At 38.4% G+C, this 25,692-nt stretch overlaps 2 protein-coding genes across 6 annotated transcripts in view; both read right to left on the bottom strand.

Annotated features, from left to right (window-relative positions):
- LOC127390448 (radial spoke head 10 homolog B2-like) overlaps nt 1–12,759 on the bottom strand; it is a 23,622-nt gene extending 10,863 nt beyond the window's left edge. For 3 of the 5 annotated variants that reach the window (XM_051632099.1, XM_051632097.1, XM_051632101.1), the window contains exons 1-16: nt 11,095–11,530; nt 10,292–10,367; nt 9,964–10,032; nt 9,582–9,755; nt 8,492–8,577; nt 7,757–7,877; nt 6,725–6,901; nt 5,903–6,044; nt 5,329–5,450; nt 4,700–4,889; nt 3,890–4,001; nt 3,726–3,805; nt 3,473–3,621; nt 2,562–2,669; nt 1,334–1,510; nt 433–558 (exon numbers count right to left, since the gene is read on the bottom strand). In XM_051632099.1, the coding sequence (XP_051488059.1) occupies nt 433–558; nt 1,334–1,510; nt 2,562–2,669; nt 3,473–3,621; nt 3,726–3,805; nt 3,890–4,001; nt 4,700–4,889; nt 5,329–5,450; nt 5,903–6,044; nt 6,725–6,901; nt 7,757–7,877; nt 8,492–8,577; nt 9,582–9,755; nt 9,964–10,032; nt 10,292–10,367; nt 11,095–11,333 (2,148 nt within the window). In that variant the 5' untranslated portion in view covers nt 11,334–11,530. Of the gene's footprint in view, nt 1–432; nt 559–1,333; nt 1,511–2,561; nt 2,670–3,472; nt 3,622–3,725; nt 3,806–3,889; nt 4,002–4,699; nt 4,890–5,328; nt 5,451–5,902; nt 6,045–6,724; nt 6,902–7,756; nt 7,878–8,491; nt 8,578–9,581; nt 9,756–9,963; nt 10,033–10,291; nt 10,368–11,094; nt 11,531–12,701 lie in introns of those variants that run through there. The other 2 variants (XM_051632098.1, XM_051632100.1) reach the window with 2 other exon arrangements.
- A 341-nt stretch (nt 12,760–13,100) lies between these two features.
- On the bottom strand, nt 13,101–25,644 carry PMS2 (PMS1 homolog 2, mismatch repair system component). The gene is made up of 15 exons (XM_051632427.1): nt 25,582–25,644; nt 25,030–25,169; nt 24,409–24,495; nt 23,405–23,507; nt 22,450–22,633; nt 21,812–21,979; nt 20,391–20,485; nt 19,502–19,601; nt 19,146–19,230; nt 18,512–18,664; nt 16,567–17,494; nt 15,565–15,732; nt 14,981–15,081; nt 13,889–14,058; nt 13,101–13,530 (listed from the first exon to the last, which is right to left on the bottom strand). Exons 1-15 carry the CDS (start codon nt 25,599–25,601, stop codon nt 13,387–13,389), a joined length of 2,646 nt encoding a protein of 881 aa, XP_051488387.1. The 5' UTR covers nt 25,602–25,644; the 3' UTR covers nt 13,101–13,386.
- Nucleotides 25,645–25,692: the final 48 nt, after the last annotated feature.

The following is a 25,692-nucleotide window of genomic DNA, read 5'->3' on the forward strand; positions in this document are numbered from 1 at the left end:
TTTCTACAACTCTAGTATACAACAATAATCCTTACTTTCTTATCCTGAATTCACACGGGTAAGACAATCCATTTTTGTTCTTGGAATATCAATAATCTTATTATAGTCATACATGGGTTACAAAAATGTAAAAGCAGTGAAGGTGAAAAGTTTACTGGAAGAATTCTGAAAAGTGTTTTAGGATTTATATTACAGTTGCCTTCCCCAGTGCTTCTAAATCTCTCTGCCTGCTTCTCAAAGGATGGGAGCAAATGCTTTGTTACAAGGAGATGCAGCACTTCTAAGCTGATATATTGATCCAGGCATGGGAACACATTGTGTTTATTTACACGAAATTCTAGTCTCTTTCAAACCTTAAAACTACCTTGGCTACTCTGTCACTCATGAACTGCAAACCCTCTGCTCCATCTTTCAGTGTGGGCTTTTACATACCTCATGTTCCTTTATTTCATCTTGTGATGATGCAGCATTTTCACTTACAGCCAACTGTGAACAAAGCTCAGTTGCTTCAGAAGTGTCACTGTGCATGTCTGAACCAATTACACTGCTGTAGGTGAACTAATAAAAAGTAAACACAAGCAGAATTTTACATTTAATACATTTTACAATAAGAATTTCCTTTAGTCTTGAAAAATCTGACTACTTTAACTGGATCATTTCACTGTGTATTAATGCTTGCAGTGATGCAGCTGAATAAGTTCCATAGGATAGGAATAATTGGCCAGAGAATGGGAAATGGTGGTGTCCAGTGGTACTACTGGCTTACAGAGGCTGTGCAATTAGGTGTTTGTGAATGCTCTTTGAATTAATACAAATACTTTCATCTTCTGCATAATTCCAAATAATAACAATTCTAAGTCATACCTTCAACTGCCTTGTGCATCTAACTTGCACCAGTGTCACAGGCAGCATCTTACAACCCATAAAATCCTTATTCAGAAGTTTTGTGAAAACAGAGCATAGTTTAACTGCTAGGAAACAGCCAGCCTTGCTGCATGCAACAACTGCAATGCCATTTTTACACGGCTATTTCAGATGTTCACCTTAAAGCAGGAAAGACATATTTTCCAGCAGTCAATCAACTTGTCAGTTCCCCCTCAAACAGCAGAAGAGCTCCAAGTACTTTGTGTCTATTTATAATGTGAAAGCTATTTAAATTGTCTATGCTGATGTTACAGTAACAAACCAAAAAAGCATGACTCAATCAAATGGCTGTTTATGCAAAAAGAGGAAATTGGTTTCTATGTTCAGGAAACACAAAATGTTCACAGGGCCCATATTCACCCTCTAAGTGGACCTATAATAGTATTTAACAGGTCTCCATCAACTTTACCTGGGACAGGGAGAACTCTGAGCTCAGAGATATATTTGTGATTTCCTCAGAGGGACCCTTGGTTCTAAAACTGCTTCTTTTCCGACTATCCCGATCCACTTGCTCCTTAATCATATCACTGGTGACATACACCAATGCACAACCAAGAAGAGCTTCAACAAATTCAAGAAAAACCAACTAGAGTAAAACAAACACAATGATTAATTAATTATTTTTTGCTAAATCACTTTGTTAATGGGCATATGTACCTGAGCAAGAAAAGAACTCAAAAGTGATGTGAAGCCTCACTGGCCCCATTTAACTACCCAGCTATCCCTTCTTCTGAAAAAAACTGAAAACAGACAAAGCTCAAAAACTTCAAGAGGTGATATACTCTGTTACACCTTATACAAGTCATATTGAAATAAAATACTGCACAGATTTTTGCTGGAGTCATGAGAAATTTCTCTAACAGATAACACACAACTATTGGTATTGCCTAAAATGTTTAATTGCAAATGATGTTTCCTGAAACCCCAATAATGAGTGTATGATGAATCCCTTAGTAAATCTTACACTGTGTGTTCAGTCTGTCAGGTACTGTTTGAAACTTGAATTCAATTATGTCATTACAGTAGGCTGTTGCTGAGTAAGAGCTAATTGTTTAAGGGTGAAGGCCCTCTAGAGCAGGGCAGCTGTCAGGCACAAGAGTCTTTGACAGTCACTACTCGACCTCATTGAGGTGGTAACACTTCACACATTGCAAATCAGTTTTCTTGGATTACCAGATTCTCAGGATCACATCTTAATTACTGACCCATCTTAACATTTCCAGCACATACCCTGGCAGCTGGAAGTGCTGATACTCACCCCTGCCTAATCAATATATACACACACATTGTCAGGCAACTGCCCCACTGACACAACTACCACTAGCAGCAGTCTCCTAGAAAAAACACTTCACCCTCTGGGCTACAGCACTGTTACAGAGTTACCTGTATGGTCAGGTGTGCTGAGACTGCACGAAGAACAAGCATAATAAGCAAAATATAGAAGTACATGAGCTAAACCAGAAGATACAGGGAGAACAAAGGAAGATAAAAATAGAGGCTCAAGTTTGTACTCTTTTGATTTTTTTAAAAATTCATTAGTTTCTTTTTCTCCTGTGCTAGCAGACAGGACAGTAATCACATTTTTTAGAAGTTTGTTCCTGCAGCAGTAAACTACAGTATGTTTTTTCCATACACACCTCCTGCTCCAGGTTGATAGTACTGCTATCCTGTAGAGAGGGAACATCTTTGACAAGGATTTCCACAACTCTTGAAGCAGTTAGTTGTTTGCTGAGAAGTTTAAAATCCTGGGTAAGAGTAAACATTCATGTTAACAGCACTGCAGCATTCCCACATGGACCTAATCCAACTCCCTTTAAAGTGCGTGTCATAATTTCTAGTGGTTTCAAATAATGCTTCCACACAGGTAATCAATGAAAGAGTGAAATTCTGGCCCTGTTGCATTTAATGGGAACTTTTCCTAGCCTGCAAAAACAGTGTTAAGAAATAACTTGTGAAAGCTCATAAATAAAAACATGAAAAATTCCAAATTTACCATCCAATTTTTTTTTCCATTAATATAAGGCTTGGATTTATATAGTGACAGTGACCCAAAACCCAGGCACATCAATTGAATTGTTCCTTAGCTTCACTGTAATCTTGATCTGTCCCTGAATTACTGAATTTTAGTAAAGAATCCCATGTTCACCTTGCAGTGTATTAAATTATTACACTATTGAAATGGCTTTCTGTGATTTTTCAAAAGCTGCCAGTCTTTGAGTTCTACTAGTAAGATATTCTTGTGTATACAGAGAATGGATAAAAAAAAAAAGCCAGCAAAAATATTTATGTTCCCTTAAAATACATTTGTCTAAGATTTTTTTATTTTAAATGCTTAAGTAAGAAATTGTAATTCAATCCTGCCAAAAGTACAATAAAAAAATCACAACTCTCCCTTGAATGTTTGTTGGACAGTTTGTACAAATAACATGGCTCCTACCTTTTCAACTGTGCAGAAGCCACAGGGAATATTTGAAAATGCTCATATAAATTGAACAAATAAAGCTCATCTAATCACACAAAATAATTACCAAAAAAAAAAAAATCTTACTTTTAACATCCAAAGAAAATCCCTCATTTTCATTGTGGGTTCAAATGGAGGTTTGGTTCTCGGTCTCCGAAGAGATTTGTGTATTTCCCAGCATTTGTCAATGTAGCTCATGGCAAGAGCTGTGCATCGTTCATCAGAAAACAAGATACCTTTAAAAATCATTGTGAAAAAAATAACAGTTATGATAAACCAGTGATGTTTGTGGTACTAACTGATTCATTCTGCACAGCACAGAAAAAATACCATTACTTACCCTGGATATGACAGGCAGTGGGAATAACATTCCTGGACATCATTTCTATGAAACACTTCTGCAGATAAGGACCTTTTTCTCTATAGTTGAAACAAAAATACTCTTGTCTGGGAAGTCTCAAACTGATTACACTGAAATAAATTTCACTAAAAGATGAAACTTACTTGTGCTCTTCATGATAGATGTGAAATGCTAGACGAGTAAGGTAAGATAAAAATGTTCTGAACAGTAAAGTCTCATGTGGACAATGTGTCTCCTCAAGTGGTGTTTTATCACCTAAAAAATTTGACAAAACAAATCTTAGAGTCATATTGACTGGTCAGCCTTTCTTATCCTCTCCATCTCAACCTATCAGGGTGTAAACAATGGTCCTGGAAGAATCAGACCAGACACAGCATCACTTCCAAACAAGCAAGTCAAGGGAGAACCATCCACCTATCACTGAACCTTATCACATTCCCTCCTTCTAGAAGTGCATCCACTCAGCATACAGGAGGGAAAGCAGAAGTCAAGCTGGAGTTAAACCTTTCGCACACCAGAATGCTGTGGGGCACCCTCTGCAGCTCTAAGTGGAACTGACTGATTAACTGACTCTATGGAATTTTAAAAAAACATAATTCATCCAAACCAAAGTTAAGACCATTGGGGGAAAAAAAAAAATTAAATTGCTTCTTCAGTTTCTCAGATGTCTTAAAACTACATGTAATGGTCATGGCAAGACCAGGGGTGAACAAAAATTTTGAAAAGGTGGCACTATATAATAATTTTTAAGTGGTATTTTAATTTTGCATTTTCTCACCTAAGCACCTGAAGTGTCTGGAGCAGTGTTAATGCACCCACTGAAAACTCACAGGCACAGAGGTACTAACTCAGGACCACTTCACTACCAGAGTTGAGCTATCAGCAGATCCAACTCTCCACAGCTTACTAGTAACATTCCTAGATTCCAGACCTCGAGCAACAGAAATACAAACCACTCAATATCCGATCCATCTCTGCAAGAGTTATGTTGGCATGATGAAACTTGCAGTCCTTCAGAAATCGCCAAAACTGGAACTTGGTCATAAGGAAGATGTTGTCAAAAGAGTGATCACAGCCTAAGCTGCTGTAGAAGATGTAAATTCTTCTCAGTTCTGTAATATGCCTCAACACAGCAAATTCTACCTAAATAAAGCAGGATATGTTTTCAGCACCTTCTCACAGCAAGCAGGGAGCACCTCGTATTGATCCTGTAACTGGTGATATAAAGCTTTTGTTCTTGTAACTTCAAAAAGCTCATAAAAGCATTACTCACATGTAGTTATAATACCTATTTTCAGGTGACCAATAAAAATATATTAGCCTCTGTCAGCAGACAAACCTCACAGCAGCTAAAGGGAGTTGCTGAATGTCCTTCCAGATCTGTTAAAATATTGTGAATTGTAGTGGAAGCTCAGGAAAAGGCAATATTGTCTATTCATTCTTTTTGCTTTTCTGTTTTCATGGCCTTCAGATTTTTGAATAATTCTTTAATGGAAAGGGTTCCATTAACATAAATCATAAATAACATAGTATGAAACATACTGCAGGGGAAAACTGAAAATATCAAAGAGTAGGCTCTTACTTGTTTCACTTCTTTGTGTCTCTCTTCAACTGGCAACAAGTCAAGCAGTGAAGATATATCCAACTCAATATTTGATCCCAGAATAGAAGTATTTTCTGAGATATTAGTCATTGTGATGTTTTCTACTATGCAAATGAAATAAATTAGAACACTCTAAAATGAAATTAAAATATACACACACACAGGGAAAATAAAAAATGTATTATTCCTTTACTGACATTAAATTGAGAGTAACAGACTCCTTTATAGTGAGATTTCATAATCGACAGCATAACAACTGAAGGGTAATTTTGTCAAATCCAACCTCTAGCCAAAAGGAAATGCAGATATTATGTAGCTGGGAAACTTTCAGACAACAGTGCTCTAAAAGATGTAGTGTGGATGTATCACTGAGCTCCAAGTGTCATGCACAGAAAACAAGCTTGGGAGCAAAAGTCATTAAGATAACTCCCATCTTTATCAAAGTTCTTTAAAGAAATATATCTGGCTCTTGAGTAGTATAAAAAACTTCACATTATAGTAAAAAGGAACAAAAAATGTGAACTAAGTAAATTTGTTTTCTTAAGCTGCTTACCAGTGCCAAAATTACTTGCTGTGCAAACGGCATTCAGCTCTTTTGCACTCATTGCATCCACTTGAAAAGCAGGATATTCTACCACATGATCATCTATGAACTCTCCTTCATAAACATGACCATTCTTTAAGACAAACTTGCCCTACAGACAGATTAATTTCAGTATAAGTCAAAGATCAGAGAAAATAACACTAATGGTCTTAATCAAACTTCCTTTCAATAGTCTTGGCTAAAATGCAACATCTGAGGTAAAATAAAGTAAAACAATTTTTCCTACCCTCTTTTATAAAATACTGTGTCATCTGTTAACTAAAGTGCACCGCTGGGATGAAGAATTGCCTATGGATCTGTGATTTTGAAACGTGTTTTGAGTAAAAAAATCTTTCCCCTCATCTACAAAGACTTGCTTGCAATCCTTAGTTTGCACACATGGCACTCCACTCACAGGTTTATTTTAAATAGTCTGTGAGTGTGAGAACATCTCTGTGCAAGGACAGCTTGGAATCCATTAGCTTATAGTGTAAGAGCAAAAATACTGACCAACCCCTGCAGAAATCCTGACGCACCCAGTGCACTGAACATCTCCACAGTAAAACCTGTTTCTTTATACATAGAACACACATCTCAGTCAAATCTGTGGCCCAGCAAGATCCTTGAAAGGATCTTATTGCTTTTAGTGGACTCTGCCCTTTATGTTGGGATTCCATCCCACAGAGCAAATTGAAGGTAGTTTTCTTTACAGAAATCTACAGATCCACTATAGCAAGCAGAATAGTCTTTGGTCTTGTCTGTAGTTTTGTCTTATTCCTCATCAATACTCACCTTGCCATGCTTCTTATTGCAAACCCATTCACCATCATATACTGCTCCACTGGCATATATGAACTTCCCACGTCCATGTCGTTGCCCATTTACAAAATCACCTACGTATTCATTCCTTAAGGAATACTGAGACATAGGCATTCTCTTCAAATACCATACATGGGTACCATATCCATGCTGAGAAAAAAAAGGAAAAAAGAAAAGGTGTGTTTGAAAAAACATCTCCAGAAGAGCTTCTATTGCTACAGGTCCAGACTTCTAAAAAAAAAAGAACCACCTCGATAGCTGCAAGAGCCACTGTTGGCAAATCTTTCAAACAAGAGCATGCAGATGACAGCTGCAGTGCTGCAATCCATCTACACAGGTATATCCTACAAAGGTGCATGAGACAAGTGCCCAGAGGATACACCAAACCAACACCTATTTGAGCAAGCTCTACCAGCTGGATACCAAAGACACCCTTCCTGCCAGAATCCTTTTGACTGTAATGAACAGCCCGGTGAGGAACACCACACCAGAGCCACAGTGTTCAAGGAGCTGGACACCTTGATGATTTTATGCAGAGTGAAAAGACAGAGGAAGTAGCTCACATTCTTCTTCCAAAAGAGTATTAAAAGGAACAGAAAATGCCAGAAATCTTCTCCCTCCCATTTACAAGAGTCAACAGTGTGGTCTAGTATTTTACAGGTGACACAGAAGCAAACTACCACTTATACTCACTGCTAAAGTCTTATCTCAAGCTAAATATAATCACAAACATTTAATTTTTATAGATTTTTTATATTTTTTATATTTTCCATTAGAGAATTAAATTATGATTTTGTAAAACTAAGTCAAAAGCCTTTTAAATATCTGAATATTGCTAACATTAAAATCAACTCACAATAAACAGCATATTTCCACTATCTCAACTGGCAAAAATCATATTAGGTTCTTTTGATATGTGCACTTTGCACAGTAGTCCCTGTCTAGTTTTACTAGAGTAATGGACAGATGCTGAACTGAAGAGGCTGCTGGGGAAGAAATTACTACCTGTATGCCATACACCCACTGTCCTATATACTCTTGATTAGTTGTCAACCATCTCATTCTTCCCTTTCCATGACGTACATTTTTCTCCCACTGACCCTCATAGGTATTTCCAGACTTATAGCTGCAAGAAAACAATAACAGTAAATTCTGAGTGGATCTTATTAAAGCAAGGTTTATGCAAAACCTCGTTGACAATAAATTTAGAATTTATTAATGCTAAATATAAGCATTCATTTGAAAGCTGGCTCCCTATAAGACGGCTACAGGGGTTTGATTGTACCCATTGTTTGCCTACTATTTTTAACTTACAAATCACTGTGAAAATATTAACCAGTTCTTTTTTTCCAAAGTCTTCAGCCTAGCTAATCAATCTATTATTTTATATTATAATTCCACAAGTAAGTAATGTATTCATGAAAACAGCTCCATATCTTCAAACCACATGAGTTTGCTTTAAATGTTGATTTGTGGTTTACCAAAGCTGGTTCTGGATTTTGTCTTTAGACATTCTTTTGTGGGACTGATCAGCAGAAATACACTAATATAAAAATGTGAGCTATAGAGAAAGTATATTTTATTACTATAAAGCACTTTGTACAATTATTTATTTCACTGCAGAAAATACACACTGCTATGAAATGGTAATATTTGTATCCGTTTTAAACAATAGGAGAAACTGTATGATAGTAGATGTAAAATTAAAATCTAATGAAGAACAAGTGTTATCACATTTACCATCGAATTCCCCATCCTTCTTTGACGTTGTTTACCCAGTCGCCTGAATACCAAGAGGTACGTTCCTGATCATAGTAAATGGTTCCCTGAAACAAACACTGTAATCAATACCTAAACATCCATCTGCATCAATAAACACACAGATATGCCACATGTAATCACACTCTTACTTATAGTCACTTTGAGACACTGAACTGAAAGCAGCTGAAGTGATAAAATGAAATAAAAAAGCAACCTCTTCTGAGGAGTATCAGTTAAGAGCTCAAAAGGGTGTTCAAAAAAATTGTATTATGTCCAAGTCTACCATGTTTGTCAAACCACCTGGAAATACTTTCCGTGAGCTAGCTTTGGTAACATAATCACACCAGTCCCTCTGAGGCAGATCAGTCTTTTGACTTGTTCAGAATTCAATCTCCAAGTGTGTCTACAGCTTCCTTTGAGAACAAACTGGACAGACCATTGCATTGGTGAGCACCCCCAGCAGCCTGTGGGATGTTACTGTCTCATTAGCAACACGGAACAAAACCCATGTCATTAGAATGGATTTTCCTCACATGCTGAGCATCAGTCTTCAAAATGTCAGGCCCAGAGGAGTGTCTCAATCTGGATGCACAAAATGGAGATTGATAAAAGCACTACCTGCCTTAAGAAAGTTGTAACTAGATGTTACTCACACTAGGTAAGGCAGTCTTAATTATAATTACTGTATTTGGTCTGCTTAACACATCTGGGAGGCAGGATCACTCTGTCATTACTGGGAAGGTAAATTTTCTGTCATTGTTACATGGCTATTGATGCAGTTGTCAGTTTTGACTTTGTTATCATCTACTTGGAGCAGCACGAAGGACAAACCATGTAACAGGCTAATTACTCTTTTAGGACACCATTCATCTCTTTCATTACAAACATGATCCCATCCCAATTGTTTTAATTAGCACGCATGTGAAGAGAGAGTTTTTTTTAAAAATTAATCTCTACACAGGATAACACAACAGTACAAAACATTTTGCAAAACCTCTCCACAAGAGTTCTTTGCTGTTCTAGAAGGCAGTCACCCAAGATCATGCTCTCATTTGGAGTTCTTACTTACTTTTCCATGTCTTTTGCCTTTATACCAATAGCCAATGTAAGAAACAGGACAGGTACCACTCCTGAAAAATCCAAATCCATGCCTCATGCCATTCTGGATTGATCCTTCATAAATGCTGCCATCATTCCATGTATAACGGCCACTAAACATCTGCACATTCTTAACAAATGTTCCCTAAAAGATTAAATTACAACATTTACAAAACTCAGACTCACTGCTCCTCAGCTACCTGGGAGAAACCAGGCTTGTGATTGAAATCACTGCCATAGTTCTGCAGTTGCCACCCATACTGTACCAGTTACTGCAACTCACCTACTTTCCTTGAATTTCCCCATCTAATTGGCTGTAATTGTGTTCAGTTATAAGTTAAATTGCACTTTACCTCATACTTCACTCCATCAGCCCACGTGTAAGTCCCTTGTCCATGCATAAGCCCTTCAGAGAACATGCCCTTCAAAATGAAAATGGCATCATTCGCATATTTATTCTTACCACAACTGAGCCTACAGTGACTGTAAGATTTCAAAAATAATGACGTCTTAATTCCATTCCAACTACTAGTTTCAAATGAAGTTTTAATGCCCGAAAGCAACAGAGTTTTCAATGGTCACACATTCTAAGTGTTCAACCTCCCCCTACATTAGATAGCCTGCTAGTTCTAGAGAAAAAAACTGATCCACTGCTATTTCTTTTTCAATTTATGCACTCACCTTATATGTATTTCCCCCCTCAAGACATGCAAATCCTTCACCCTCGTACATTCCACGGACTTTTTCACCCACATAGCTACAAGGAAAACAAACTAATGATGAAGACTTCAAGTCACTGCCAGTAGACCTAAACCACAACAGACATACAATAAATAACCTTTGATTCACCATGGTCTCTATGCATGTCAGTTGTTGCATCTTGTGTAGAAACACAAGATACAACAAAATTTCCAATTTTTTGCACCTTGTAATACTTCACATTATTGTTGTGTTGCCTCAAACCGTGTTTCCCATGTTTCTTTCAACTAAGAAAACAAAGCACACTGGTAGCATTTACTAGCTTACAACCAGGAAACATGGTTGGTATGGGAAACATCACATATAGCCCCCATGAACTACAAAAGGATTTGTTCACTCTGCCACTCAGTGGCTTCCTCAGCTTCAGACATTCTTAAGGGGTGTGAGCAGCCTTAAACATTCAAAGGCAGCAACAAGTGCACACTAAATAGCAGACCTACATTTTCTTCACTAACTGCCTGTACACTTTGACAAAACTTTGCTGTAGGCAAACGAACTAAAAGGAGCCTTTTGGCAAGGAGAGTGCCAGCAACACTCTAACTTGCAAGAGGGCAGAATCCCCCGTGTATCCGTGACTTAAGGTATAATGGCTCCCAGGCCTGAATAACCTGATTCACTGCCTCAAATCAACAGACAAATCCATGTTTGTATGAGACTGGGTACACCAGAGTTACGCAAATGAGAATTATTTTTTTACTTCACTGGTATATTTGTAACAATCATACCTTTTTACAATAACTTCTGTAAGAACAGGCTCCTCACAGTATTGAGGAACATCTTGGACTGGAGGTTTCTCTACTTCCTCTGGTTCTTTGTCTGGTATCACTGGATTTTTCTGTGCTTCTTCCACTTCATTCACATCTACCAGCTTTGTTGAATTACTCTCAGCTGTAGTATCTTGTGCAGGAATAGGATATACAGATTTTTCTGCCTTCTTGCCATCTTTCTTCTTATCCTTTGCCATAACTTCTGAATTGTCTCAACTTGTATTTTCCTTCTGAACATTCACTGTCTTATGTAAAGATATTTTTGCCCCTGTATTTTATCAAAAAAAACCAAACCAAAAAAATGTTCACATACATGAAAAATTATATTTTTAATTATTATATATGCATATATTCTAAGTTATTTCTGTAATGCCAGTTCCCCAAGGCAGGGGTTACAGCTCGCAGCAGGGCTGACAGGAAGCAACGCCTGTGAGAAGCCCATCAAAACCACAACAGAAGGGCTGTGAATAGACTTTTGCTACACAGAGATCTACATCTTTACTAGATTTTTACATGTCTATTATTTAATAACGCAGAGAAGTCAAAAACCATTTATCAAAGATACAAAGTCGGTATGTTTCCTGAAAATTCCCGCTGCACTAACCGACTTAAACTGCTTTCCAGGTTACCAGGTGCAGACTGAACCACAACACAGAGTAACCGCTGTAGCTTATGAAGTTATTCTGCCAGTTAAGAGCTAGCTGAAGGTTACAGGGCTACTTGAACAGCTATAATCACCATTCCCCCTCATTTCATCATCACCGCTCTGCAACCAGATGCAAACCCAAGCGCCGCAGCGAGGCCTGCCAGGAGCAGCCTCAGCCACCGCCATCTTCTCACCCCCGCGGGCTTCCAGCCCGCGCCTCGTTCCGCTGGGGCAATTCCAGCATCCGATCCCGGCAGGGCGAGGGCGGGCGCGGCCGGGCCCGCAGCTGGGACCCCTTCCCGCCTCTCGGGCTGGGCGGCCGGGCCCGCAGCGCCCCGCGCCTCCCCCGCAGCGCCGGCCGCCGTCACCACCGCAACGGCTGCGCGGCAGCGGCCCGCCCGCCGGGGCCCGCCCGCAGGCCGGCGAGGCACAGCCGCACCGGGGGCAAACCCGCACCGGGGGCAGCCCGCACCGGGGGCAAACCCCCCGGCCAGGGAAGCCACCCGCCCGTTGCCCCGCGGAGCGCCCTGCGTCGGGAGCCAGGCGGGTCCGCCCCTGCGGAGAGCGCGGCCGTGTCATTCCACAGGACCGGAGAGAAAGTGCCGTGTCTGGGTGCATTTTAACACAGAGTAGCGGTGGGGGGAACCAGCGGTGTTGCGGACGCTGCGGATGTTCCCCAGACCAGTCTGTTCTGGCCCATTTGCACCCGCAGCCCGGGCAGAGCCCAGCGCCCGGCTCCCGCCGCAGCGCCGCTGGGCACCGCAGCCGCTGCCGAGGAAAAAGCAGCAATAAACACACATTTCTTAGGTCAAGTCTTGGTCCGACAGAAGCAGAAGAGCTTAGCTATCCTGCTTTAGCGCATTTGTGATTCAAAAAGACAAAATTTCTAACTATTTTGATCCTCCTGAGATAGGCTGACCTGATGGGTGGCGCCCGGTGAGAGGTTTTTCCATGCAATCTCAGAAAAGGAATCCCTGTTCTTGGAAAAAAATAAATGTGGATGGAAACAACACTAATTAAAAGTAAATACGCCAGATTCGTTATTCTATTAAAACATTAAACACAGATGCCAGTAAGTGAATCATTAAATGCAGTATTAATGAAGTAATTAATCAACCCAAACTTCAGTACAAATTAAGAAAAAAAGTATTTACACTTGTATATAATTTACATTTTCTTTAAAATTATCACATACGAGATGTAAAAACGTAGAAAGTTAATGTTTGTTTTATGGCATTACTAAAGACATTCACATTCCACCTAATTTTAATAATCAGTGTATTTGCTATAAATGAGGTTCACCTACTCTTGATCTTTGTATATAAACTTTTATATTTATTTATTTATTTAAGTCCTCATTGCAAAAATAAGCAATACAGTTAAGTGGCAATAAAAGAAATTTAATTTACACATAAATTCCAGTATATCAATATTATTGACTTGATAGGAGTAACAATGAAACCCTGCTGGATGCCTTTAAGTGTTACTGTCTTCAGATTTATACACTGGCTAAAATTTTTTAACTCGAAATAAAGAGAGTCATGATAAAAGCTCAAAATACAGCCAAGAATTAAAATAAAAAATGCTACTAAACAGAAACTGACTTATTCTGGTGAAATCAAGTCCAGGCTGACTATGTGTCTCATTGTAGGCCTTCCATGGGGGCAGTTCCAGGGATGCTCAATCTCCCCCATATGAGTGACCAGTTTCCTCATTTCCTGCACATTCAGTGCAGTTCCAATCATCACCTGCAAGTAAAGGCAAAAAAACCACAATTAGTATTTTCTTTCTCCATACTGACAATAGACACAGGTAAGAGCAGTCCTTCAGCTACTAGAGCAAATAAATACTATGCAAGGCATTACAAGCAGAAGGACCTACAGGCTGAACAGAAGAAAATTCAGCTTGTTCGTGCAGTTTGTAAGTGCACTAGTTTGAAACAAATAAAAAACTACCATAAATTTCCCCCCAGTTACACCAGACAAAAACACAAAGAACAGAAGGAAGGGTATTAGCTGTTGACAACAGTAAATAAACCTCGCGTGCGATATATATAGATACCAAAATATTATTTGTTTGAAAACAAGCAGCAAGTGCTGTACTTACAGACTTTCTACAAGCCCGAGAAGCAAACATCTGTCTGACCCGGGAAGGCCTGCACATGACTCCAGGGCAGTCACTTAACATGAAGATCAGCTCATCTATGTCCTGGGGACCAAAAGTCCAGTTCTTGCTTGTTGGTAATGATATTAATTTAACTCTTTGAGTTACAGGAGCTGGAAGATTTGCAATAATTAATTAAAAAAAACAAAACAGATCATCACAGGAAATTAATTATCTCTACTTGAGGGAAAAAAATGAGAAATTCCTTTGACAAATTAATGTGACCTACATTTATGCAGAAGTTTCAATTCAGTCTTTTGATGGATGATATTAACTAACCTGAGTGGTAACTATAGCAGATAGCCTTTTAACATTAACAAAAAAAAATTGCTTGGGAAGTTAAGAACAGATAGACCTAATTTCTGACAAATCCTTCAAATTCAAAGAACGAATGGGTTTATGAAGCTATTTTGAGGTTAGGTGACGACAAAAAATAATTAAGGATTTTTGTTGGTAAGATATTGATAATTTTTTAAAATTTAGGCAAAACCTGGCAAGATTCTGGAATGAAGAATATGGAAAAAAATCTGTAGTGACCTTCCAAATACCAAAGGGGTAACACACAGCACTTTTGTGTCCTTGCTGTACAAGGGAAACAATAAGGAGCTTGCAGGTTATACAATTAGCTCAGAAGTACACAGCAAGCCAATAAAAGCCGTAAGTAAAACCAAAGAACATTATTTACCAATGGTATCTACTAATTTATTTTCTAAATTTATCATTTGCCTGCATATAACTCTGCTAGGAACAGCAAGTGTACTAATAAAAGGATTTCAATGTAACACATTCAGTAATATAGTCAAGCAGTGACTCCAAAGACACTTTAGAAACTTCTGTAAACAGCCAGTGAGAGAACTCTGCAATGTCCTGGTAAACAGTGCAGACCACAGAATCTTTAGTCTTAAAACAACAAACCATATACTACAATGCAGATTATTTCAAAGTTTCTGATAACTAGCAAAAGGGATTTTTACATAATCAATGAAATGAAATTGTTTCATTTTCTCACTTCCAGCAATTCTGGACAAAACTCACCATCTTCATTTATGACAAAGTCAAACCCATTTTTTCTGAATATTTCAAGGTTTTCAATCAATACACTTTCATTTACAGCAGTTAAATTGAGATTTTGAGGCCTGAAATAGAAAAATACAGTATTATGTAGGTACATAGTGCAAACCACTTAAGACAGACTTCAGAAGCAACCTAGAGATATTAATACACAGCTCTCTCTGTTAAAATGTTTCACTTTATTAAAAAACCAAACCTCACTACTGAACAATTTGCTTCAGGTGTTACTCAGCAGTTCAGCAGGTTGGGCAGCACTCCCTGCTCCTGTAGCAGTCTCCAGTATCCTCACTGGATATGCTCACTGTAGGTTGCCATGTAAGCCCCCAGTGAAACCTCCTTGCCCACTGACTTGCTGCACAACTACAGATCTACCCACAGAATTAATTTTGTATGTGAAGCCTGACCCTTTGGAGCACAGAACAGAAAACCAGCTTTTGTCTCAAGTGTTTTGAATGTGTTGGATGCTGCATAAATAACAGTCACAGATACCCTCCTGAAACACTGAAACAAACTTAACAATTATTGTAAAAACAACTGCAAATACTTACACAATCAGCTTCTGACCTTGAAGAACAGTGTGTTGTTGTAACATCTCAAAGTTGTATTTCTCATCAGTAGCATGTTGGTCAATTATGAAAAGATCAGAATTCAACTTTGTTATTATAAACCCTAAATTGAACTGGCCAATGATTTCCATTTTTGCAAACATTTCTTTACTGTATGCAGAAAATATAAACAGATTATAAATTACACTTGATCAGTTATCATGTTAAGACTTTAAAATTTAAAAACATCTTTCTCCACTGCAGAACACTCTTCACATTTATTAAAAAACTAATCTTGTTTAAACAGGATACGAATGTGGAAAAGTAATCTGGAATCTGCCACTGACTGATGAGGCCTTTTCTGGCAGAACACAATCCATCACTAAGGCAGGTCTCGTGCAGGATTCTCCCATTTTAAATACAGACACTGGTGATCATAAAATTAGAAATGGGCAGTATGGTGATGGTGCAATTGAAGAACACTGAGGGCACCATCATGGTTTAAGTAAGGCAACTGATACTTGCCTTTTTTTCACAATTAGAAGGATTTCCTAACCAAATTTAACAAATCATATACTTTTACTGCACAGTGATCACCTGAATGTAACTTGTTTTCACAGCCAGTGCTCCCCAAATTACAAATTCATTTGAGGAAGAAACAGGAGTTATGCAGCCTTTTCAGAGGATTCTTACCTGTCAAGAAATTGGGTGTTTCTCTGACTAAACTGCAAATTACAAGTCTGAACTAAGCCAAATCTACAGTGTTTGTGGCCCCCTTTTTAGTGTCATTTTCCCACATATCATTTTATGCTTAGTTCAAAAAGCTGCTTGTCAGGCAAAATCACTTAATAGTGGACATTTTAATGGCATAAGTGAAATAAAAGATACATACAAAACTAACAGGTAGATGTAAGTCTCCAGCCCACCCCCCAAGACAAGTCTTATATTTTTTCTTTACTATTTTTATTAATTGTTGAATAGAACATGTTAAGAAGGTGAAAATACCTGATCTCTTTTCTTAATTCATCTTCTGCTACTTTATTTTCTCCAGGACTAATTTTTGCTTTAAATCTTCTGTAATTTTGTGTTTCTGTACTTTTCTGTTGTTGCTGTATTACCTTTTTAACCTTTTCTGCTAAAACCTTCATAGAGAATTCAAGTGGCAAGGTTTTCTTTTTAACTTCCACCAGTATATCAACACTTGGCATAGAGTTCCCAGTATTCTTCACTTCAGGACAATTCTTCACTTCAGGACATTTACCTGCCTTGAAGTCATCTGCTTCACTTTTAAACCTTCTGCGTTTAAAACTTTTTACCCTTGAGGAAGAACTACTGGCTTCTCGAGGTGACTTATTTTGATTAGTGCAATCATTCACTTGATTTAACTTGTGTTCAGTGCCCAAAACCTGAACATCACATTCCAATGATTTCTCACAACATCCAACAGTTTTGAGACTTTCATTTTGAAGTTGTTCTCCTGAGCCACAGAACTCTTCAGTAGGATTAATTACACTTTCACTACTGACACAGCTTCCAGCTTCTGGTGTACTACATCCAGCATCTGACTCAGAAGTGCTACAAAACCCAGAATCTGCATGATCTTCAAATTTTCCTAAATATCTGCTTGGAGTTGACATCTTTGAGTCCAACTTACAACAACTCTCAGACTCCTTACTCAAGATAGTCTTTTGAGTCTTTATAGTACCCAAAGCAGTATCAAGTGACATTTGTCTAGGGAAGCTGTGCTTCTGTTTTACGTTTTTAGGGCTTTGAAATTTACTCTCTGTTGTTTGATGGAGAGAGAACGACTCCCTTAATCTGGCAAGAGTCATTATTCTTTTCCCTTGACCACTTGGATTTTCAGTCTCAGAGTCAGGCAGCATTTCTACCAGAGGCTTTTCTGTCTCTTCAGAAAGTGTCTTCTTCAAGTTTCCTATTAAAAACAGAATTAAGAGTTTTTCTAGATTCTAAGTTAGCTGAAAACATGAATTAAATTATGTGCTTTAGTTAAAGGAATTAAAAGAGAGGTAGAAAAACAGCAAATCCTTCAAAGCAGCCTGTAAGCTTCACACAGTGACCAAGTATGGGGCTGAATGCATTAATAACCAAGAGACAAGAAGCTACATCTTTAAGAACCTTAATGGAACTTGAGTGAATGAATTTGTAATCTCTTTAAACCAAAACAGCCATCAGTCTAATCAGTACACTGATTTATATTATTAAAATTTAATGACTGAGTGACAATGAAAAGCTAATTGCTTACACTTCAGTGATCATTTGTCTGTTGGCAAGGTGTTAAAAGAGCTGGCACAACAGATACTTGTTGTGGTTGTGATTTTCAGATAGAGGAGTTCAGCCTCGCAGCTTGACAGTCCAACATGTATTTTACTAAAGATTAATTTAACATAACAATAGGAATCTGGCTACAACTCATTTGATAGGTCAGTAAAAAAGAAAATCAGAAGGGGTTCTGTTGAAACAATTGAGGAGAAAGAGGCTGTAGTAACACAGTAAATCAATTTTGAAAGATTATTACAGAATCAGCAATTTCTGTACTTATAAAAGAATCAAAGTTCAAAATCCAATAAACCCGTAGTCAAATTTCAGATTTTATTGATGAGTCCTTAACCATTCTTTCTCAAGACATTTAACTAAAGGAAACACAGATCTCTTCCAATCTCTCAGGACAAATCTTTTTCAAGCATTGTCTATTGATTTTGTGTTATTTTTTCCCCATGAGGTTGACTGTAAATCACTTAATTTAGGGTCCTCCTTTATTCTTTTATGTCAATAACCATCTCCCAATGTAATCAATACATTAAAAATCTGCCCTGAAAGCAATTAAGTCAGATATTTTTTAACAACTTCTTTCAGTTTTTAAACACACATTTTTTTGTTTTCAGTTCTCCACTGTACATCATGCACGAAAGTGTCACATTTTGTGTCCTACCTGTCATGTCCAGAAGTTTCTGATTGACATTCAGTTTGTTAACATCACTACCAAACATCTCCAACAGAGAAGTTTTTAAAATTGCTAATAAAAGCTTTTCCTCCTGAAGTAAAATTTGCCTTTTGTCTGGAGTTACATTGATGTCAACACGCTCTAAAGAAAAACAAAAACCCAACAGTCTTGTACATGAAAAAAATATTTTCAAAAAACCACCCTTGGCTCAAAAAGCTTTCTGCCCCTTCACCTTCCATTTTTATTTTACAGGATGAAAACCAAAGCCACGGTCAACACTCACAGTGAGTCTGTTAAACATTTAACTTTCTCAACATTCCAGCAAACAAAACAGAAGCTAATTCTGTGCAATAACATGACACAAATTTCCTTGTATTTAAGTTAACCACAAGATTGCCTTTTTTTGCCTTAAGTTACTTCTGAGTATGGAAAAAGTGGAGGGGAAAAAAAATGGAACCACAGCTAGACCCCATCTCTCCCTCACTAACTGTAGATCAAAAAATCTCTGCAGTCCAGGGAAGTCATATGCATAAAAGCTATAATATTCTCTAAATAAATGCTATTTATTCTTCAATGAAGTTATAGCCTTTACAGAAATTAGTGAAAAATTTTCACAACATACCAGAGTCTACACAAATGTTAAGGACAACAAATGGATACTGGTGTTTATTGTAAAAGTGATAAACTTCATTCACAAGCTTGACAACCTGTAGAGAAGGTAAAAAAAACCCAAACTATTAATGTCAATCCTATTATCGTCTATTTCCCACCAATGTGTGTCATTTAAACCCCCTTCAAAGCAATTAATGTACTGAATAATTTCTTGTATGACTGAGCTATTGTTCACACAGACACAACGAAGAGAAAAACTTGAGACACAGGAACTTGTAGCATCAAGTCACAAACACACATATCAGCTACTAATCCAGAACACTGAACAAGTTAGCCCCGGTGATGGTAGAAAAATGAAAACATCACCTTTGCTGGATCACAGGGACGTTGGTTGATAAAGAAAAACTGTCTGTCTGTTGTACTCCTTCCAACACCGTGATCGCAGCGAGAAATGAAGCCTGAAATACTGTTTAAGAACAATGTAACATTAAGGTTAAATAGAGGAGCAAAGCAAAAGAATTTTTTCTGACTGTAAACATATATAATGGAAGACTGTGTCATATGGGGCTAAAAGAAACACTATTGTACAGCAACAGTAAACATGTATACACGTTTCCTCTCTCAATTCCTTATCTGACAAAGGGTGGATGTTGAGTCATATAAAGATATCAGACAAGTGAAAATGTAGCTTGTTCTGATTTCAAAAGAAGTGACATTTGTAATTTTTCTGCTCTCAAAGCAGGAGAGAGGTCAATTGTGAACTGTCAGTCAGATATTGATGCATTTTTTGGTCAATCTTGTGTCTAGAGAGATAAAAAAGTACACTTGAAGAAAGTAAAGGTAATTTATTGACACAAACTGCCTCACATTAATCTCATACCATTTATCACTAATGCTACTGAAGAAATACAGGTATAAACAACAGTTAAAATTAATCCATCCAATTACTCAAAGTACTGACAAAGGTGACATTCAGCAGATTACAGTAATATATAATTAAACACAAGACAAGGACAGTAGATTAGCTCTTCCTACTCACCTGACTAGCCACATCTTAGTCCTGAATTGTTTTAAATCAAGCTATGGTATTTCCCAAACAATATACTAGTACCTACTATACTGTTCCTAGTCACTTTTAATACTATTACCACCACACTGTTTTTTTGTTGTTGTTTTGTTCCTGTTGTGTTGTGTTTTTTTTTAAATTTTGGGTTATGGTAAAATGCCAGTGGCAACAGTGGTTTGTACTTATTACCTATAAAGATTTTGTGGCATGTCAGTATTGAGCCCATATTCTTCACAAACAGCTTCACTAGGAGGTAGCTGAACAAAAGGAATGAGGCTCTGCAACTGAAAAAAAGAGTTAATGATTAAACATGTATAGATTTTTTCTTCTATTGTTATGTATTAGCCTTAAAATCTATTTCATAAAATGGTGGGGTTTTTTTCAGTTTGGCTGATCGAGTCAAATATTTACAATACCCAGACCAACGAGAACACAGGACTTTACTGAGAAACAGAAGCAATGCCTTAACAAATGGCTCTTCTTGTCCTTTGCCATCACTGCTTTTGCCTTAGTTATTTCACAGACCCTTACTTTCAAATGTGCATGGACAGAACAACATGACTGACTCCTTCAGCTACATACATTTGATCTAATAAAGTTTTATGCAAAAAGCATAATAGAAGTCTCTTTTGAAAGAACAATAAAACTTACGTTATTTGAATCACAAGCTACCTAAGTACAGATATGTTTACCAAAGACATTTTTGCTGTGATGCCACTATTATCTTTCTGCCATTGGAGCACTTTCTACTGATTTTACATTTAAGTAATTAATATCATACAGAAGGCCTATGAGCTAAATCTTATATTCAGAGAACACAGGGTTTTCAGCTATGCTTGTTGCTACCTGGCAAGACAAAGTTACATCTTTCATCTAGTCTTTCAGCCACAGCATGAACAGGCTTTGAAATCTCTCCATGGGCACTGTGAAGGCAAGAAGTGCTTATCAACTACCAGCAGCTATCAACAACTCAGTATTCCTTAACAGTTGTAAAATGTATTTCTAGAAAGGACGCTTTTATGATTTTTTTCATCTTTGCTTCCTTCTAGAGGATAACAACTATTTTTCAGCTATTATTTAGAGAGCATCATAGTCCACATGCCTGCAGGGCTGACTGCAATTCCACTTAAAGGTTAACCAGAACACCAATGAAACTTAGTTTCACAGAAAGAGGTTGTAAAATCTCGAAACACCTCAGTTTTCTGTTCCCCAGTTAAAACTTTCACATCACACAATTTTTAATATTTTTTAATTGCTGGTTCTTGTCACCTACAGACCTTGGTGCCCATACTGTTTTTCAAAAGCACAAACCTTCAGAGGCTTACAGGCACAACAGCTCGCAGAGCTGGCTTCAGAGAAATATTAAGCAATAATACTATCTCCTAAATAATTTCCTTTCCATCAAAACATCTCTAAACAGATTCAGAAATTCAGTGGAAGCCGTGGAGGCTGCACTGTTTCTCCTCTTCCAACCTGCAGGGTGTGCTAGAAGTCAACACATGCTCCATCTTCTATGGTTTTTAAAGGTTTCCTACATCCCCTCTATTTATTAGACATTAAAATATCTCTATGCAGCTGTATTCTCTCTCTCTTTAATAATAAAGTAATACCTGTTTTTGTCCAAATACTGCTCCAATATTTTCCTTTAAACTAGGACTTCCAGTAGTTGATACCACTGAGCTTTTTCTCCCTTGGCCAACTTGATTAGTGCAGTTAATCCGCACTCCTTTTGAAACAACACAGTAGGCCTGCAATATCTGGACCATTTTTGCATATTCCTATTAAAGAGAAAAGAAATGTCACGTTTACATGAAATGTCTCCTTTAAAAACTAAAAAATATATAAACAAAACATTCAATTTTGCAGGTAACACAAAAAGGGGGGGTTAATGTTTTCTCAAATCTTTACAAACTAAATTAAAAATATATATATATGTGAAAAATAGTCTTTAGAAACAAACAGCATGTTTACAAGATTGATATTTAGTCATAGCACAGCAGTCATTGACCTTAAAATACACAAAAGTGATAAAAATATTCATTCTTTTCAAAATCTGAAAATCTGAGAATGTACTTTTAAAAGCAAACACTGTGAAACAGAAGAGGAAAGCAGACAGGGAGACTTCTCCTGTTTGATGAAGATAGAGGACAGGCATGGCATAGTCTGACATAATCAATGTATGCTGCAGAGAACTGAATATCATTCAGCAGTGAATAAATTCTGGCTCCTTTGAATTAGTCTAACCCACCTTTTTGATGTTTCTTTGGAATTCCTTATGCCTCACTGGCAGGGTATAAAACAACTGCTGGATGTGAACAGTCGTTCCTTGCTGTCGTGGAAAAGGAGTTTTCTGAGTAATTTTACCATTGTGATCAAATACCAAACGAGTCCCAACCTTTGCAGACTTGTGACAGGTAAAAATGGTAACATCACTAATGGACAGAAAGAGGCAACAGATTTACTCACTGAGCACTGTATTTTCTCATGCATTCTTCATGACCTAATCAGGCATAGAAACTTTATCAATACTGCTCATTTAATGACAACTAACTCTTTCACCACAGACACCTAAGAACATACCTGAAGAGCAGCCAAACTTTTTCCTACCTACAATATAAATATTTTTATTCGTATCCCTTTCATTCTTCTCCCTACAAGGCAAGGTTAAAGCCTGAGTTTGATGAATACTACACTCCTCATACCAACACACTGCAGAATATTCTTGATGCACAGAACTGTGCACAAAAGCTGTGCTATTTTAAATATATAGTTTGTCTGGGAGGAGTTTAAATACAGTTTTAATGAGTTACAGCCTCGCAAACAGTGCACTTGGATATAGAATCATAGAATGGTTAAGGTTGGAAAGGACCTTAAAGATCATCAGGTCCCAGCCTTCCTGCTATTATAGTGCTTTACCTCAGAGGATCAGACACTTGGGCAAGTACATAGTTCCATCCTCAAAAAATCTCTACACTTAAGTAATGCTAAAGTTTTTATATAAAAGGACCGATCAGGTACTTAAGAATCATAGAATAATTTTGGTTGGAAAGGACTCAGGACATCATGCAACCTTCTGCTCAAAACTGACTGAACTGGAAGTTTCCAAAGCTTCATTTCATCAATAATAGTAAAATGAAAATTTGCTTCAATTATTTTTGTCCATACAGTAACTTTCTACTAAAAATAAGTTTAATATTAAATACCTTAATGCACACAGTGAACTCAGAGCTTCACCTCGAAACCCAAATGTTTCAACATGTACTAGATCAGAAAAATCTTGTATCTTTGATGTATAATGTTTCAGAGCTGGAAAAAGATATTTAGAATATATATTTCACTTCCAAGTGACACTGGTCTAATCAAGGAGATTTTGCATGCATATCAAAAAGCAAAAAACTTCTCTATTATTTGTTTATTTTACATAATTACAGCCAAAATAATCAAATATTTAATGCTTCCTTTCCTCATTTCCTGTGACCAAGATCTCTTTAAAGTTACCAGATATATTTATTATTCCATAGTTACAGCCAAAATTCATGCAGCATTACTGGTCTATGCATTACAAGATGCCTCAGAGCAACACCCCATGACTTTCCCTGTCCTGTAACAGTAGGAGGAGCTTCTGATGTTCCATACTGTGAACACACAAAATTACTGAGTAATAACTGATGGTGAAACAGATCCCTGGGCATTGTATGAAAAAAGAAATGGGGGTATTTCCATGGCAGTGTCTGGTCCCATTTGTCCTACAGTATTGTTTCTGCTTCCATTTTGTGCAATTTAAAACTAGCAAATGGAAAATCTTGACAGGGATGCAATGTCAGTTCACTTTCAGCAGATATTCAAGTTCATAACTTGCCCCTCGAAAGTATCATTTTCACAAAGCTTGATGCTTTCAACACTGGCTGATGACTCAACATGAATGAACCAAAATTAAGATTTATAGGACTCTCTCTTCTATAATTATTTCTATTCTTTGTTCCACTAGAATAAGCAATCAAAGACTATTTCTGAGCTACAATAAATATAACCAGCAGCACTGCAAGAGTCCAGTCTAGTTTTGCCCAAGGTTTGCAGGTCATTCATGAATTTTGTAAATCTGAGGATCTGTTAAAAAATTATTAAACTTAGGAATTTTTTTAAGTAGCTTTCTCACTGAAACCATGCTTTCAAAACATTCAAATATAGTGAAAAATGTTCAACTTACTCAAGCCTTCAAAGTTTTCCTCTTCCACTCCAGCTCCATTATCTGAAACCTCTATCAGTTCTGCTCCATGTTCTTTAAGTTTTATATCTACAAAATTAAGTAATAAAGTATTTTAATTCTGCATGTTCATACACAAAATTCAGCATTAATTTTTTACTTGGAAGTAACTTTACAAAGTAAGTTCTCCATGTCAGGTTTGAACAGCAAAAAAATGCTCATAGCTGAGAGAAGTTAGAGCAATCTAATGCAGACCAGCCCATACTTGCAGGTAGTTCAGTTTAATTACACTGTTGTTTTCCCAATTACAAAAATTATCATCCTGGCAGCTCTAGAAACTGCAGCCCTGCCTTAACCACCTGCTAGCTTGAGGCCACCAGCTACCAGAGCCTAGTCACCAATAAGGGCTACAAATAAAATAAAACGGATAAAATCACATCCTTCTGGGAGCCCAGTTGGAACCTGGGAATCAAAATCCTTTAGAGGTGTAAAATCACTTCAAACGTGCTTGGCTCAAATAAAAAACATTTGCACAGATCTGTTAAGGTGCACACTGTTTTAAGGAAAAAGCAGCACCCCGTAAGTCTCTGAAACGTTATGAAATGACGACGAAAAGGTGGTTACCGATGTTGGTAGCTCCAGCATCCAGGCTGTTTTCCACCAACTCCTTCACGGCAGTGCCGAGATTCAGCACAACCTGTCCTGAACAGATCCGATGGACAGACTTGCGGTCGATAGGCTGGATGGGCTTGGCAGGCTGCAGGCTTGAGAGAGAGACAAGAAACACGGTAGTGTCCGGCAGCGGGAAGGGCGCGCGGCGGCCGCCGTGCCCCGCGAGCGGGGACAAGCGGCACCAGGGGCCAGGCAGGGGCGAACAGCGCTGCGCCGGGTGGCCACGGCCAGGCGCGAAGCGCCCGAGAAGCCCCCCAGGCTCTCCCGAGCGAGTCAGGAGGAGGGGCGGGAACTGAGAGGACACCGGCGGCGGAGGAGGCCGCAGCCGCGCCAGCCGCCAGGGCACAGCTCGCTGCGGGGAGCGAGGCCCCGAGCCCCGCGAGGAGCGGCAGCCCGGGCGGAGGAGCGCGAGAGGGGCGGCCCCCGGGCCGCGCGCAGGGCCCGGCCCGTCCCGCCCGGGCGCTCAGCGGGGCCCGGCCCGGCCCGGCCCGCCCGGGCGCTCACCAGGGCCCGCGCGCCTCCATCCGGACCCGCCGCGGCGCCTCAGGCTCGCGCTCCGCACGCTCGCGCGCCACACGCCCGCCCTCCCGCAGGCCCCGCCCCCGCTCCCTCATT

The sequence above is a fragment of the Apus apus genome, chromosome 14, assembly GCF_020740795.1.
Source record: "Apus apus isolate bApuApu2 chromosome 14, bApuApu2.pri.cur, whole genome shotgun sequence".
Lineage (NCBI taxonomy): Eukaryota > Metazoa > Chordata > Aves > Apodiformes > Apodidae > Apus > Apus apus.

Bases quoted from the DNA above. Each gene is read 5' to 3' on its own strand.
- PMS2 (XM_051632427.1), bottom strand. From the start codon at position 25,601: ATGGAGGCGCGCGGGCCCTG. The intron at 19,602-20,390 runs GTAATAAGTACA...GTTCTTAAACAG, and splicing joins ATGCCACAAAATCTTTATAG to TATTTCAGGCTTCATTTCTC. The intron at 15,733-16,566 runs GTATTTTCACCT...TTCTGCATACAG, and splicing joins GAATTAAGAAAAGAGATCAG to TAAAGAAATGTTTGCAAAAA.